Source organism: Parus major, chromosome 9, assembly GCF_001522545.3.
Source record: "Parus major isolate Abel chromosome 9, Parus_major1.1, whole genome shotgun sequence".
NCBI lineage: Eukaryota > Metazoa > Chordata > Aves > Passeriformes > Paridae > Parus > Parus major.
Window position 1 is genome coordinate 24164286 of NC_031778.1, and position 17219 is coordinate 24181504.

The 17219-nt window shown below is 48.8% G+C and overlaps 2 protein-coding genes across 6 annotated transcripts in view; both read left to right on the plus strand.

The window, feature by feature from the left end:
• C9H3orf33 (chromosome 9 C3orf33 homolog) overlaps window positions 1-4532 on the plus strand; it is a gene marked incomplete at its 5' end in the record, with an annotated part of 6486 nt that extends 1954 nt beyond the window's left edge. The window contains 3 exons of the mRNA XM_015637098.1: window positions 1667-1820; window positions 2498-2658; window positions 3278-4532. Of these exons, the coding sequence (XP_015492584.1) occupies window positions 1667-1820; window positions 2498-2658; window positions 3278-3550 (588 nt within the window). The remainder of the gene's footprint in view (window positions 1-1666; window positions 1821-2497; window positions 2659-3277) is intronic.
• A 2186-nt stretch (window positions 4533-6718) lies between these two features.
• The window catches only part of PLCH1 (phospholipase C eta 1), a 55155-nt gene continuing 44654 nt past the window's right edge, over window positions 6719-17219 (plus strand). For all 5 annotated transcript variants that reach the window (XM_015637727.2, XM_015637731.2, XM_015637728.2 and 2 more), the window contains exons 1-2: window positions 6719-6825; window positions 17007-17118. In XM_015637727.2, coding sequence (XP_015493213.1) covers window positions 17040-17118 — 79 coding nt within the window. In that variant the 5' untranslated portion in view covers window positions 6719-6825; window positions 17007-17039. The remainder of the gene's footprint in view (window positions 6826-17006; window positions 17119-17219) is intronic.

Here is a 17219-nt window from a genome sequence, read left to right on the forward strand (position 1 = left end):
TGCCTTTCCCCAGGGACGGCTCAGCCCCACTCCCGCTGGCCCCCGCCCAGACAGCCCATTCATCTGGGCATTGTCTTCCCTTTTCCTGAAAACTAAAGATTAGCCAAGCGTGCAAGGTTCACAATGCGATTGCTTAATCATAACGGTCCTGCTACAGCTACTGATTAACAAGTGAAAAAAAACCAGCAAAGTTTGATTCGTGTCCTGAGGGGCTGGATATCGCTGTCCTGAGGCATCTCCGCGGGTCTCTTGTTCTCGCCTGTTCCTGGAGGCCCTGGGAGGGGCAATGGTCCCTTTGCCTGTCTCAGCTCCAGCACCCTCCCTTGTCCAAACACAGCTGGAACAGCTGCTTGCCTCGCGTATTCTCTGTCCTTCCACACACAGAACTGCTTCTGAATGGTTTTAAACATCACCCAAATCTTCCCTCACTCCCAGGATGGTCAGGTCACGCTGGACCAGCACCACGCTGCTCACTCCTGCAGAAGCTGAACCTCCAGCCACTGTGCTCCCACAAGGTCCCAGCTGCTTAAAAAATCACAGTTACCTTCATTTTCACCCTGCCCAATTCCAAATGATACAAGAGAACATTTGTGTGGAGTTTTTAAAAATCCTACCAGAAAACCTGAACTACAAATGCTGCCAGAATTATTTTTCTCTGTTTTTTTGGTTAGTTTTGACCCAAGGGCCTGTGAATGCATTAACCTGGCTGGTGGAGCTTCCAGAGCACATGAGATCAGCTTTGAACAATTCTTTTTCCTAAAAACCTTCAGGTTTCCTGCCTGCAAGGTCCTGAGTTCCCGTGTTCCCAGTGGGAGGCTCTGTGGGCCGCAGAGGAGGAGGTTTGCTGAGTAAATAACACACAGGAGACACATCTTTAGTTGTGGTGTTTTGGGGGTTTATTTCCCAGCAGTTGTACATCAGTGCTCAGTGGGTTTCACAGCTCTGTAGATGTAGGTCAGTGCTCTGCTAAGGCCTCTTGCAGGGAGTCCTCAGTGTCTTAAAATTTTGGGGGTCTTAATTTTTTTGAGGTCTCACGTGTCCTTGTCCCTCACCCCAAACCTGTGGCTGCTCCATTCCTGTGCCACTGCCCAAGTCTTTGCTGTTGCTCAGCTTGGTTTTCCTGTGTGATCACATAACCATCCCCTTTGGATCCCCCCAGGCTGTAGTATCAAATTTAATCTTCTTGTGATCTTCTCCAAGCTGTTCACCTGCCTTTGTCCCTCTCCTGGTTTCCTCTGGCATCAAAGGCGGGGTTGTTTCTGCCCTCCCTGCTCCGCCTTTGTTTCCAGCGTGTCTGTCCTTTGCCTTCCTTTCACCCCTATCCCAGCCCCATTCAGGCTGCTCCTGAAACACTCTTTTCTCAGGGAATCAGGAGAACTTCAATAGGCATTGCTTGAAAAATGGCAGTTTCTGGTTTTGCTCTAAACCTGTTTTTTATGTCCATGCTGACATTGCAAGTCCTGTAAAACAGAGAAAATAGTGTGGAAAGGCTGGCACACCTTCTGCAGCTGATCACTGCTAATTATATATCTATATTTACTTGCCCATGGTGTCTAATAATAGAGGTGTAATTTCCCAAACTGTTTTAAGAAGTTGCATTTAGTGTGGCTGTAACTGCTCTATATTTTTTCTTAAAATTTTGTCTTTCTCTTCTTACCATCAATAGACAACAAAGTTCACAAGTCCTTTGGATATACCTGTGGAGTTCATAGAAAAGAATGTGAAATTGAGAGGGAAATTACATCACATCACAGAGAAGGGCCTGGAAGTTGAGCATGTTCCCATCAGCATTCCTTTCATCTCAACCATCCAGAGAAAATGTGAGTAATGAGGAAAACAGCGTGAAGAGCAAAGGCAGAAATGAAATGTGCTGCTCTTGGAGTTCCTGCAAGCTTGAGAGGAAGGGCTGGGGCACATTTCCAGCTCTGCCTTTTGGTCTTTCTGTGATTTCCAGGTGGCAAACTGGGGAATAAAAGGCGTGAGGAGACCCACACAGAGGGTTTGTCACTACAGTGTTTGTGTTAATCCTTATGGTTACTGTGATACTTTCCAGCAGCAGAAGCGAGCACTCAGACAGTGCTTCTGCCTGCACAGCTCATCTCATCCCTGGCAAAAAGCCTCTGTTGGGATTGTGCTTTTATTTGCACACACACATTTTTGGGGACAGTTTTGCTGTCAGAAACAAAGTGTCTGTGACTCTCACACTGGCTGTGCAAACACCAGCAGGTGTTGATGCTTCTGCCCCTTTGGACTGAGAGTGGGAGCAGATCTTTGCATGCAAAATAAACCAAAACTCATTTTGAATTAGGCAATCTTGAATTTATATGTTGTTTTTTTTTTTTTTTCCTGAAGAAGAGATGAGACCAAATTCCTGTTTGCTTTGAGGACCTAAAAGGGATTCTTTTAGTCTACTGGAATCAATTGATTACCAACAGCTGAGGGTCTGTGCAAAGCCTGAGCTTTCCCCCAGCTCCAGATTTGTCCCTTTCTGTTGCAGGGCAGTCAGAGAGGCTCCTGCTGATCCGCCTGGCCGGGGTGGAGCTGGCTCCAGGTGGCAGAGCCTGGCTACAACGGGAGCTGCTCCCCAAACAGCCCCTGTGGTTCCAGCTGCTGGGGAGGGACAGCTCGGCCCTGGAGTGCCTCGTTCTAGTCCATAAGGTGAAGAGAGACACAAAAACTGGCTCTTATCTGCAGTTTTACATGTGACTGTAGTCACACAGTTATCTCAGTACATTTAACAAATGGTATTATTTATGATTTATCTTCCTTGGTGTGAATTTAAATGTTGCATTTGCAAATCTGATTGCAGGGCAGTAGTTTTTCAGACTGATTCATGGCAGGAATATGTTTCTCTGCCAGGGCCAAAAAGGCATCCTGTAGTTCTGATTAGCCTAATGTTTGTTATCCAGTGTTCCCTCACAAATTCCTTGCATTATAGAATCACAGCATGGTTTGGGTTGGAAGGCACCCACAGATCATCCAGTCCCAGCCTACAGCAGGGACACCTTCCATCATCCCAGCTGCTCCTGGACACTTCCCAGGTGGTGGCCTTGGGCACTTCCAGGGGTCCAGGGGCAGCCACAGCCCTGTGCCAGGGCCTGGCCACCATCACACTGGAGTTGGGTTTTTAGTCACCTGCATTCCTCTTCTCTTTTAACTTCTTCTGCCAAAGCATCGATACAGCCATGAGTAAAACTTGTGCCTCTGTGGGAGCTCACACCAAACCCCAAATAACCCTGTTTCAATGGTGAATATCTGTTTATTGTGGTTTTTATAGGGTGGATTTCTCAGCATGTGCTTGAACGAAGAGCTCTTGAGGCAAGGGCTGGCCAGAGCAGCCCGGATTGAGGGGCTGCCCCACCACTCCCGCCTCTACTGGAAACTGCACAAACGGCTCCTCCGGGCTGAGTTAAAGGCTGTGAAGAAAAATAAAGGCATATGGAAAGACCAAAACTACTCTGAAAGAGTCCAGGAGCGCATAAGCAGCAATAAATTCCTGCAGAGGCTGAAACAGTTTGTGAGCTGGGTTAGAAGCTCTACTGAGAGGTGAAAAGGTGGGGAATGCAGTTCCCCAGCTTGTGGGATTTGTGTATGTTATGTATGTATGGTATGTTGGTGTTCACAAACAGTGCTGTGATGCTGAGGGTCCCTGTCTCAAACACAAACCCCACAGTTAATGGGTTACACAGATTATAAACCCCCAGTTTGTGGTTATTTAGAATGTATCCCATATCACAACCCACATGGGATGGAAGTTCAGTACAGCATGCAGGCCACAATGAAAATGTTCTGATGCCAAACCTCCACAGTGATGTTCTGAATTAGTTGTCCAGTTTCCCACCTGCTAAACTCCTCCAAGCTGTGCTGCCCAGTGCAGGTTTGGGGGGGCAGAGACCTCTCACACCTCTATAATGTGCCATTGCTGCCGAGCCCACACTGGACAGAAACCCCATGTCAGGCCTTTACAAAGCTCGTGGGATGGGTTTAGACACAACCTTTTTGTTTGAATTCTGTTCTTACACTACTTTTTGGTGTAATTTGTGGTTTAAAACTCGTTCATCTTGAATAACGGGTTGCATTGTTAGTGATATAAAAGGTGATTTGTTTTGGCTGATCTTAAAAAGCTGATAAGGTTGTAATAACTAAAGTTCCTCAGGGGAAAAAAAAATCACTTGGTGTATCAAAGAATATAATGTCTGGAATCCAAATTTGTCAAGGATAGCTTTCATTTGAAGAAGAAAAACCTGTGTTGTTTCTTTCTGATGGTTCTGTAAGTATCTAAGATTAGATTAATATAAAACTTTAACATGAAATTTGACAAGGAGAATCAGACTGTTCTAAGAACTTGGATTTTTGCTTTATTTTTGATACACATGTGAAGTATATGAGTATTACTTTTTATGTTGTAAATATTCACAAAATAAAGATTGAATTTCTTAAATTCATTGTTGTATGTTTTGTATACCAAGCCCTTCACCATTATTTAACCTCGCACAATCCCAATATTTAATTAAAGTGAAGTGTTTTACAGATTTTCTTTCTTCCTGTGTGATTGCTTTCCAGTGAAACACTGAGGAGAAGAGTGTAGTACAAAAAACCCTTAATAAATGAACACTGCTTTTCGGGCAATTAGTTGCTACATCATCATTTTCTCTGCTGACTCCAGGACAAAGTTGTGACTTGAGATCCTTAAAAATCCCAGTTTCCTTGGGTAAGAATAGATGTTAGTAGTTCTTTACTCCTTTTGTTCCTGGTCCTCCCAGGGTGAGGCTGCTGCTAGGGAGCAGCGAGCCATGAAATACCTGCAGTGTGTTGGAACCCAGCCTGGGGGACAGGGGAGGCAGCTCTGGGGCAGCAAACCAGGTGTCTGTGCCTGTTTGGAAATGGAAAATAAGAAAAGTCAGGTTCTGGGTTTATGCACAAGACAGCGAAGGGCTGGGCCAGCCACCACCGTGGTTCTTGGACATGAAACTCATCAGACAGTCAGGAATTTGGGATTGGCTGTGGCACCCTCCAGAGCAAAACTCACATCTGAGTTTTAACCCCAAAGTCATCCAGGCTCAGCAATAATCCAGTTCTCGTGGGGGTTTATAGGTGTTCCTGTTCGTACATCTGGGAAGTGGGAGGAGCTTTTTCCAAGCTGGGCATAATTGTACCCTTAGGATTTATTTTCTGTAATAATTAAATATATTTCTGGACTTCACACTTCTGTTCTGTAGATGAGTCACAGGAGGATTTATCACAAAAATCCACTGTAAAGCTGAGAGAAAAGTCTCAGGAAGCCACATGCTACATTTCTAGCAAGCAGAGGTGAGGTGTGGGCGAATGTGAAGCAAGTGTGTTGTTCCCTCACATGGATTTGGGGTTGCAGTGACAAATGATTTCTTGAGGGTCAGGTCCTGTAATTGTTTGTTAATGCTGTTTCCCTTATCACGCAGGGCTTATCTTTTTAAAAAAACCAACCCACCAGCACACCCTCCCCCCTGGGAAAGAGCCCAATTCAGTTCAAAGCTGTGCTTTCCATCTGTGCAGGGCTTGAGAGGTTGCAGATCCTGTCTCCGTGGGAGGCCTGGCTATTGGAAAAGCAGTAATAGGAGCAGAGACAAATATCTCTGCAGCACCCGGCCGGGCTGGCTGGGGGAGAAGCAGCATTTTCTCCATTTCATAAAAGCCCCCTGGCTGCCTCTCAGGAGCTCCATCCCTCCCTTCACCCGCAGCAGTGCCCAGCAGAGGATTTCCAACAGAGCAGGCAGTTCTGTGACTGGCAATAAGCACAAGAATTAAACTGTTCAGCACTTGTGCCTTTGCCCCTGCAGCTCTGACCGTGCCGTGAGCGATCCAACATCTTCAAAAGACCACAGGGAGTGAAGGGAGAGCCCTGGCCTCCAAATGGCCCAAGAAAAATACCTCCGACACTGCACAGACGTTTTATTGCTGGTGTGGCATGTCAGGCAAACGGCAATAAACATCCCCGGCCCCTCGGAGCCCAGCGGCAGCGTGGGCACTGGGCTGCTCTTTGCATCCTTTGCGAACGAACTTCGGAGCAGGGCTATTGTGATAGGAGAACGGGGAATGGCTTTAACCCAAGGGAGGTCGGTATAAATTGGATTTAAGAAAGAATTGTTTTACTCAGAGGGTGGTGAAGCCCTGACGCGGGTTGCCCAGAGAAGCTGCAGCTGCCCCATCCCTGGGATTGTCCGAAGCCAGGTCGGACGGGGCTTGGAGCAGCCTGGGACAAGGGAAGGTGTCCGTGCCACGGCAGGGGTGGGATGGGAGGGCCGGGGGTCTCCATGGCACCCGCCGGGCGAGGGGCCGCCCGAGGGGCCGCTGCTCGGTCTGTTCCCACCGGCACCGCTCCCCTCGGCTCGGCCCGGGGAGCTCGGTGAGTCCCGCCGGGAGGAGCCTCCGGCCGGGCGGGGGTCGGGCCGGGCAGCGCTGAGGGGAGCGGGGCCGGGGGCTCAGTCCGGGGGATGCTGAGGGGAGCTGGCGGCGCTGCCCCGCCGCTCGCAGTGTGCACACAATGGAGCAATGGAGCAGGTTGAACGGGCGCGGGGCCGCGGCAACACCGGGGCTGGATCTGGGCTCGGGCGGCCGCAGCCGCTCGCGGGCGGTCGGGACAGGACGGGCCGCTCCGCTCCGCTGAGGCCGCTCCGGGTTTCGGCAGGGCCCGCGGCGGGGGCGGGCCGCGCCGGGCCGGGCCAGGCGGGGCGGGCGGCAGCGCTGGGGTTTGAACGGAGCAGGTTGAGTGCCCGCACCGGGCACCGGGCCGTGCGTGCGGCCGCGAGGGACAGCACCGGACCGAACCGAGCCCAGCCGGCGGCCGCGGTGAGTGAGGGCGGACGGGACCCCCGAGCCCCGTCCCCGCGTGCGGCCCCGCGGGCGCTCCCGAAGCGGGATGGGACCGTGTCCCTGCGAGCCTCCGCTGGGCTTTCCCATACGCTTGATGCTGGTTTCTCCCGGTGTTCGCGGCCCAAAGCTGAGGTTTGCGAGGTGTACCTTCTTTCCAGGCTGTTTCACACGGCTCCGCGTGCCCCGAGCGCTCGCTGTGCGGAGGAGCCGCTCCGGAGCTCTCCCGGGCGCCGCTCGCAGCCGCTGCTGCACGCAGGGAGCATCTCCGGGATGAGCTCCGGCCGCTCTCCCCCGTGTGCCGGGGCGGCCCCTGGGCCACGGGCACTGAAACCGGAGCGAGCCCAGCCCGTGTTCAGTGAGGCTGAGTGGAAAATCCCGACCCCCCTGAGGAGCAGCCAGCAGTGCCGCGGGGTGGGAGCGCGCCTGTCCCCACCCGGACAGTGCTGAGAAAAGTCAAACCTCTTGCTGGATTGAGTCTTCCCTAAAAATACCTTATTTCTGATTGCCTACTCCATAAACCTTTTTTTTTTTTAAAAAAAAAAAAAAATGGAAGTATGATGAGGTAGGAATTAAACTCCATGCATATTTTATTGTAATTAAGCTGTGCAGTTCTGGGATCTTCAACTCCAGCTGGCCGAAAAGTGTTTTAGAAGAAGTGTTATTAAATTCCAGGGAGAAAGATATAAGCCTTATCTGATAGTCCAGTCATAGGCTCTTTGTTTAAAGTGTGCTTTAACTCCCGAGTTATAAAACACAATGTTTGCCTGTTTTCAGGGGGCCCTCCTGCTTTACTTGTCCTTGGGACTCCTGGCCCACATGTTGCAAAACTTAGGAAATGAAAGAAAAGTTAAGGTGTTTGTTCTGAAATGTGAAAGAATAACTGCAGGTAACAGTACTGAAAAGAGAGGCAGGCTTCAACCCTGCAGTGAGGCACCCGAGTTAAAGATAATGTGGGATATGGAAAGAAAATCCAGGCTTTTTGGGAGGTGAGAGGCAGCAGAGTGCATGCACGCTATTAAAAACTCTTCCTGGGTCTTTAAGCATCAGCTCCCTGGAATAAGTTTGAGAGTGATACTTTTATAAAATCTGTTTTTAACTTCTGAAGGATGCTCTTTTCCTACATTTAAAAATGTCTGTAGGCTGTTACAGAAAGAAATGTTAAGTTTTATCAACCAAAGATGCGCGATTCATGAGATATGATCCGTTCACGTGTGCTTTGTGGTTCTGTGCTACCTATTGTCTATAAAAATGGGGATCAGCTGGTGGGTTGGGATCAAGTGGTGCACAACTCATTATTTTAACAATAGTGGCTCGGCTTGGGAGGTTGCCTAGGGAATTGATTTAATGCTGCTGTCCTTTCAGCCGTTGAGGCCGGTGTCCCGCCATGGCTTTGATCAAAATCACCGGTATTTGAGAAGGAGAATAAAATTTTCACTCCATAAAAAGCAAAGGAGAGGCCACTTGCTATTAACAGCTCCCAGTTTTGCATGAGCTGATCTGTAATGTAAAACACTGTCAAGAAATACCCGTGGCAGTAGAACAGTTTCATGAGCATCAAAATACAGAATGAAAATTAGTCCTCTGTTCAAGACTTGGCTTCCCCTTATTTCTGGGAAAAGCTTTAAGCTGTGTGTTTCTGTTGGCTCTACAAAGTAATCTTTCTATAAATGGAACAGTTTTCCTTTAATGACATCTGAATAAGCTGAGTTTTCTCTAAGGTGTCACCCAAGATCCAATTTAAATTGATAACGTTGATGGCACAGCCAGGGCACAGCCACGTGGGGTAGTGTAGTGGTGTGGAGATTTGGTTTGTTTGTTTGCTCTGGGCTTTTTAATAAGTTTATACAAGCCAGAATGTTAATAAAACAAAACCAAACTCTCCAAATTAGGAAAGCAAATGTCTGTTTCCAGGTTTGCTGGAGACCTGCTATACTGTCTGCAATAGGACAGCATTTTCTGCCTGTGCCTTCAGAGGAGGTGAGACTGTCATTCCTCATTGCCTGGGAGCTCCTTACAGAAACCCCTTCCACGAGTGCTTCAGGGGTACTCAGGGTGTTGAAGTGAGGGTGCTGTACAAGGAGTTTTACGGCATTTTCCTCGTGGCACGGTGGGGTGGATGCTCTGAGCAGTGCTGGCTGTTGTCCTTGGGAGGGTGTTAGAGGCACTGGCCAGCAAAGCCTGGCTCCTGGGCACTGGGTTCCTTGTGAGCCTGTGGGGCTGGGCTGTGCCCAGGACAAATCTGCTTTTGCTGCCCAGCCCACGAGCAGAAGGTGCTTCTGGTGGAGCCTCACGGGGCCAGCTGGTGCCAGCCTGATCTAACGGCCAGGAGGGAGCTGTGTGTTCTTGTGTAGTCCTTTGGGTTTGTTTTCCTCCTTTCTTGTTTATTTTAGGACACTGGAACTGTTTTCTGTAACAAAGGTGGCTTTCTTGTTCCAGTCTCCACGGTCACGGAGGGCACTGTTGTTACTCCAGAGATCTGAGCTCGCCCTCTGCTCTCCTGACTTTGGAGCCTTTTGCTGCTCACCTGACACTACAGAAGGACTGTCTGGGTGTACCTGGGTGGCCGAGAGGGATGTGGAGCACAGATCTGAGGGATGGGAAGGCAGGCTGGGGGATCCACAGTGTGAGGAAGTATCCGACACTGCAGATGGGCGCTCACAAAGGCTCCCCAGAGGCAGTGGAAGTGCAGAGGAGGGGCAGGGAGAGGTGAGCAGAGTTGGGAGCAGACTCCTGTTGCAGGGCTGGAAAAGCCAGGCCCGGAGTGCTGAGGATGCCACGTGCCCTGCTGGAGGCTCAGTCAAGCACTGAAGAATGTAAAACCACTCCAAGGGTGTTTGGCCGTGTGTGTTTCAGGTCTTGGCATGAGCTGCCCATGTGAGTCTCTTCAGGCTGAAGTAACTCAAAAAACTTCAAGTGGAGACAGGCTGTGGTGCAGAGTGGTGTGTGCTCTGTTACAGATGTGATTTATTGGAACTGACACGGAGTTCCTGTTCCTTCACACGCTGAGTGTGACCCAGCGTGTGGCTGAGATGTGCCAGCTGGGATGGGGTGGGTCACACCAGGCAGTGCTGAGCCTCAGCCAGCTTCTCCTTCTTTGCTTGGCTGCTCTTCTACCCACAGGTGAAAAAAACCAGAATAATGTTAGCAATTACCAAGGGTGTTAATTTGTGTCCAGCACAGAGGATCTTACGGTGTGAAATGCCCACTCCTTGGTGGGACCACACTCATATTGATAAGTGGCCAAGTGCACAGGGTGCAGCTCATCCACGCCCATGCCTAGGACATGGCTGCATTGGCACAAGTCCTTTCCAGGTGTCCTATTTTTATCTCCATGTTGTGAGTTGTCTCTGTACAATTTAGATTTTCATTTACAGAAAGGCTCCTGCATTCATTTACAGTTTGAAACCCTCTGTGCAGCAAACCCAAACCTGACCTGGACTGGTGAATGGGTGTACAGAGAGCTGGCAGAGGCAGCAGAAAGGTGTGCAGAGCGCTGGAGATCTGTGTAAGGAAAGCATGGGTGGACTCTCACTCATATTTACCCATCCCATGCCTGGTGGGATGAGTGTTACCCTGAACAGGGTGTGCAAGGCAGGTGCCAGCTGAAGCTGTGCCTGCTGAACCTCAGAGGCAGCAGCACACTGCCCTCCTGCAAATAATTCCTTAAAGAGGAGAAAAACAAATTCCATGTAGGCTTCTCGAGGAATGGGGAGCAAATGCTAATTCCCTTTCAGGGTCCGTTGCCATGGGGAGTCAGTTCAAATCCTTTCTAATGCCTTCCTCAGCAGCAAGTTGTGCTGACAAATGCTTTTCATGGCTTCCAGAAGGAGAGGAGGAATGACAGGGAACAAAAGCTGCATGGGAATGGGCAAGCAGGGGTGCTGTGGGCTGGCTGGGCTGGCACAGGTAGAGAGAGGTGTGCTTTGCCCAGGGAGCTCAGCCCCGTGTCCTGCCTGCCTGGGAGGGGTGGGTGCCAGGGAGCTCGTGTGTCATGCCCTGGTGTGCTGTGCAGTGTGTGTGCCTGTCCCTCTTGCTCCTGAAGAGCAAATCCTGGGAATTTGTCCTCCAGCAAAACTGGATGCAGTCAGGGTTGGGCTGAGCCCCTGCCTTCACCTGGTGAGCAATGCAAGATGTGTTTAGTGCTCTACTGGGGGAATAGCCAAAAGACCAGATTTCACCAAATAAAATTCTTTAAAAATCTGCATTTTCAAAAAGTCTCATCTATCTATGAGCATGCAAGTGCAGTATCTGCATCCCAAACTCTGTTGTGACCTTTGAGATCTCTGAATTCTGAGTTTCCAGTAGCTCCCAGGGAAATCCACAGGATGTGTTTCTTTGCTCCCGTTCTGGCTTGCCCCTTCTGGCACCTTTGCTGCCAGCGTGGTGCCAGCACAGCTGTTCTGGCCTCATATCATGTTTGATTAGGGAACTCCTCTGTCAGAAAAATAAACCAAGCAAAAATCTCCGCTTTTATTCCTCCAGAAAAGTTCCTAGAGAAATAAGAAAAAGATCCCATACTGGATTGTTTTGTTTTCTATTGCCAAGCTTTGTTGATGTTTTTCCATGCTGGTAATATTCATGGTTAAATATTTGCTGTTCAAAAGGGAGTATAACTTTGAGAGTATTTTTTAAGCTTTTTATTTTATACAAGATGCTTTAACTCTGGAAAGTAGCCATACATTAATGACATAGTAATACCATAGGTAGGTAAAACTTTGTTTTTTAAGTATGCAAATTATATCAATTTGTTGGAAAAAATATTTTTGTCAGCAATATGGAACTTCCATCTTATGTGCCTTGCCTATTCTGCCTGGCTCCCTTTAGCAATGTTTATGCAAGTTATTTTGAGTGAATGTTGATATTTGATGCTGATTAAAGTGGAGATTCGCACAGATGATGTGTGGAACCCTTAGAGCCTGGCTTGTGTGACAATTAAATCTAAATCTGCATGAATTTAGGCCAGCTTAAATGCTTAGCAATATTTGGGTGACTGTTAGTGGCTTAGCGGAATAAGAAGCCCAAGACTGCAGATGGGTGAATGCCCCATGGAATATTGTCATATTAGGGTTTTATAATCTCTTCAGATTTGTTTTTTTTAGGTCTAACTACGGCTAAGCTTTTCATCCTAGAACTTCCTTGGTTTGTGGACACTGTTTTCAAAAAATCCAGCCCATGTTGTGTGGAACTGGTGCTTGAGGGTTGTTCCACCGGAGTTGTCACTTTGGTTAGAAAGTAAAAACACAGACGGGGAAGTTCCTGTTGATGGTTACAGATTAACTAGGAGAGAACCTGCAGCATAATTTAATATGGTCCAGGGAAGGGAAGTTGGTGAGGGCATAAAGTTTGCTGGTTGCTTGTTGTGGTGTGAACAGAAATGCAAATGACTTCTCTCCCTCTGGTCAGTACTGTTATTTCCAATATCAGTGTACCAAAGGGCATGTCCTGGAGAAGTGTCTCTGTGCTCTGCAGTGTGTTTGCCAAGCTGCTGAGTGCTGATGGCAGCTTGGGAAATGGTGTAGAGCTTGATGTGGAACATTTCTTTATCGAGCTAAGAAACTGTGGAGAATACCCAGCGATCCCCTCTGGGCAGCCCCTGCTTAGCTCCTGAGAAGTGAATCTCTTGCTTACTCTCAAACTGAAGATAAAGCACCTCACTTCCTCCCTTCTAATAACGCTGAAGGCTTGTTGTGAAGCTGAATTGCTTAGGTTTTCAATACCACTTCAGGATTCTCCAGGGAAAGTTCAAAGTAGTATTTGTCCTTTGGTGTTTATTTTCTGTTTGCAGAGACTGGGAGGGAGCTGCCCACACGAGATGGTGTCATCGGAGATGCTGCATGCCCCCACCACAATCCCAGCTGCCACACTAAAGCCCAGCCTTTCTCTCTGGGCTCTAGTCCTGCTGCTTAGTGCCAGCCAGATGGTCTGTCCTCCCTCCCATACTGAGATCTCTAAAGCTCATCAGAGGGCTCTGGCCATAGCTGGGGCCAATACAGCATCATTTCCATCACAGCATTATTCCCACCCCACACTTGGGGTGGCCTCAGTGTGACTCTGGATTGCTCTTCTCGTTTCTTACCCTTTTAAAAATTAATATTATTATTTTGTTATACTTTTCCTTTATGTCAATTGTAGAGCCCAGTATCTCTGAACTATTTTTCGTGCTAAAATGTGTCATTAATGGGCACAAGCTTCTAAAATCAGTAGCCTGCTCAATATTCAGTGTTTTCTGGCCTTTCCTTCAGTTACCAGGAACATGAACTTTATACACCATTTGGGGGCTAAAGAAAGGAATCAGTTTTGTTAAGTCACACTTCCCACGTGTGTTCACTGGATAGATATGGGCTCTGAAACTGCTGAAAGTGGAGCTGTGGTTTTGTCTGAGGGAAGTGCTGGTGTCCTGCAGACCTGCCCTGCCATCAGGAACGATCCCTGGTGCTGGAGCTGTGGTTTTGTCGAAGGGAAGTGCCGGTGTCTGCCTTTGGGAAGGATCCCTGGTGCCTGATGGAGTCAGTGCTGTTACCTGTGCAGGTGCTCCAGGCACCAGCCGGTGAGAGGGGGCACGCTCAGCACTCTCAGCCCTGGATGGACGCAGTGTGCTGCTCTGTGCCCGGGCTCAGACCCTTTCCTGGCCATGTGCTTATTCCCTCTCCACGCTGGGGACCTGCTCAGAGTCCAGGTTAACCACTGCAGATAAAGATTTGGATTGTGCTGCTGCAGAACAGCTCTGTGCTGAGCCTTTCCAGCAGAACGTTTCACTGAGCGTGGCTCAGCCTGCAGCTGCTGGTAACAGCGCTGTGATTCCCTGGAATGAGGGAATTCCTGGCTTCCCAGCACAGCACACGGGGTTTTTCTGTGTGAGAGGGGAAACTGCAGTGAGACACGTGGGGTCAGATGTTGTTCTTGGTGCTGAGCCTCTTGCTGTGAGAAGCATCTCTCCCAGCCCAGACAGGGCTTGTGTGTCCTCTGCTGCATTCACACACCTTACACACCATTCCCACAGCTCCCAGAATCACATAACTTCATTCAGCATGTGTAGAATGAAACCTTCCTTGTGAGGAGTTCACCCACTTTCTGATAACAAAGAGAATCATATTTGTCCATCTCATCTGTCTGTATCTGCACTGTTTATTCATGCATGCACACGTGAATATGTCAGTTAACTTATTCCTTGCATCAAACTTTGAGCAATATCAGCTTGTTTCTATTAATAATAAGCAATACCAGTTTACTTCCATTAATAACTTGAGCAGTATCAGTTTCCTTCCATTAACAACTCTCTTGTAAAGTACAGCTCTGTACAACTAATCAAAGCTCTTTGGAAAAGTGTCTCTCATGGAACACAGTGCTCAAAGCACTGAAATAAGGCAGCTGACAGGTTTAATGGAAATTAATTAACTAAAAGAGTTCTCTCAAGGTGCTGTGTTTCTGCACAGCACATATTGGACTCCTTGCTCAACTTCCAGATTAAAAGAGTTTCTCCAGATCCAAAGTAGGTGGATTCCTGACACGCTGCAGTAGCATCTCTGCTCTCAGGTAGTGAAGCACTGATTGTTTTACCTTTTGCAATGAATGTGGCAGGCTCAAGGCTGAGCCTGCAGGAATTTTGCTTATTGTGAAAATGATACCCCAAGCTGAGAAACGTGCAGAGTGGAAAAGTGAGGAGTTTAACTCTTAGTTTAACTCTTTCTGACTTGGCTGCTTTATCAAGCTGGTTTTGAACTTGGATTTATATCTTATCAGGATTTTGGTAACTTTTTTGCCAAAATAGATTTGTTGTTACAGTCCTAATTAAAGTTAATTATATGCACTTGGGCACCTTTTACTCTAATAGTTTATGTGTATAAAATAAGTGATACAGGTACAGCCTCCATTTTAGTCGGTGGCATTGACAGAATGTTCTTTTTCTCCTGTATTGAAATGATGCAAATTTGTGTACAGTTAAGTTCCTAAGTGTGTGTTCCCTTGAGACGATGGTATTTGGCCCAAGTGTGGTGTTGGTTGGAATTCTGTTTGCTTGGTTTTTTGCACTCAAATAACTTTGAGGACTATCCAAACAACTGCTGGTGTTTCTTGGGAAGGTTTTCTTGTAGGATGTTTGTGTCAGCTGATGCAAGCCCTTCGGGAGTCTGCCCTCATCCCTGATGTGCCCAGGAGAACCTTTGTTCCAAGGGGCCACCGTGGTGTGGGAGAAGCCTTTGTGCAGGAACAAAGGAGGATTGTATCAGCCGTGGCCGTGAGAGGGAGGGGAGGGGGCTCAGGAGTTCTTTCAGAGGCACTGCAGGGATGTATTGACAGCCACATTTCCCTGTAAATCTCCTCTGTGATACGGGTTCTGTGTGGGAGCTGGGCTGGAGATAAGATCTGCTTTTATTGTGTGCAAATTCTTAGTGCTGAATATTTGATACGGTTTCCTTAATTAAAACACGATACCTCTCGTACTTCTGTAGCCTAAAGCAAAATGCCTGGCGGTGGGCTGGACTGTGGTGTTGTTCCTGTGCTTTAAAAGTAACTAACAGCTTGTGTCTTACTAATTAAGGCTGGAAGAGTGGCCTTAGTGCAGGCTATAAGGAAAGCTCGTGGCTGGCCAAAAGGGCAGGAAATGTAGAAGATGAGGCCTGGCAAAGGTAGTGGGTATTGCTGTTCGGGTTCCAAAGCTTGGTAAAACATGCCTTTAGTGTAAACAGCACACAGCCCATATCCTAAACACACCCCCCAGGGCAGCCTGGGCACGTTTTAAGATGGAGCAAAGCACAAACGGGTGTTTGTGGCTCCCACCTGCAGCAGAGCATCCAGACATCCCTGCTCCCCCCAGAGAGAGGCAAATCCCACTGTGCAGCCACAGCCTCGGGGCAGGAGCATCGTGGGTGTCACCCTGGCACTGGCCTGGGGGTCTCTAATGCTTCCAAATCAACAGAAACATTGACACTGAGGCACGAGTTTCTGGCTGCATGGGGAAAGGGGAGAAGTTCTCCAGGTCCTTCTGTTCCCTTGTTAGCTAAGTTCGGTGGCTGTGCCCCAGGAAATGATTGTAGCTAAATTGGTCATTAAGGATCAGAGGAGTCCCATTGGATGGGGTTTCAGATGATTTGTTGTCCTTTTTGTTTTGAATGAAATGGATCTGTGTCCCTTAGCAGAGCTGCAGGCCAAGCACTTCATGTGCTGTGGTGCTTCGTTCGGGGGTGGGTTTGTTACTAAGGCCCCCTGGCAGCAGTTCTAGGAGGAGATTTGGGTGGCAGTGTCCTTACATCCTGCTAGAATTGCTTGGATAAAGACAGTTGGAGCTGTTCGTGCCAAGTGTGGGCGAGCAAGCAGCTGGGGTGACCAGAGTGAAGGTGGGAGGGAGATAAAATGGGAGACCAAAGTGGGCTTGTAACAGGAAGGGGTGTCTGGATTGCTGAAACCAGACCCTGAACTTCATAAAATAGCAAAGGGAGAAGGAGGATCCAGTGAAAGGATTTGGTGTCAGCACAGGAGATTAAGAATTCCATAGCTTCAAAGGAGTACAAAATGCCGTGTGTCTGCCTGTAACCATCAGTGTTCATTTTGGGGGGCTGATGTAGCTGTTCCTCCTCAGGCTCAAAGTGCCCATCCATGGGCAAATCCATCCCGAGGGCCACAGGGCAGTGTCTGCCAAGGGCACAGGGGCCCCGTGTCCTCATAACTCTGCTCTGGTCTCAAAATCGAGGTGATTACCTTTGAGTCACCTTTTTAATTACTATAACCTTCACTTGGGGAGGATTTATAGTTTTGTGGTGTTGTCAGATCTGTCTGTAGCCTGTTAAATATGGGACAGCATCAGTGAATGGATTAAATTGATTGTCTCTGCAGGCCCACAGTGGCCTGCGGTGGCTGGGGGGGTGAGGGTGGCAGAGGTGACAGAGGTGCCATTGCTCTCTGCAGCACCCTGGGAGCTGCTGGCTGGTGGCACCGGTGTGGCACAGCCCTAGCTCCGTCCAGGCCAAGTGTCCGTGCCCTTTGCCCAGGTGTCCGTGGAGATGGGCACGTTTGGAGAGCGAAGAACTACATTTGCTGTCATCTTTGTGTGAAACCAGTGGAGCGTTTTGCATAAAGGGCTCAAATATCTACAGTACTTGCAGTAGCTGGGGGCATTTTTTGTAAATGAAAGTCGCAGTTACCCATTGCCGTTTCCCTTGCAGAGGCTTTGATGGTGAGCGGGAAGCTGCCTGACGATGAGTTACTGGAGTCTGGACAAGAAGAGCTGCCTGCAGTACTGCCGGCACTTCCTAGCGGATAACGGCGTGTTCCACGGTGAGTCCCGCAGCTGTTCTGCAGCTCTGGCTCGGTGCTGCTGCTGCCGGTGGCCGCTCCGGAGCCGCCGTGGCTCGGGGGGCGCTCGGGGGGCGCTCGGG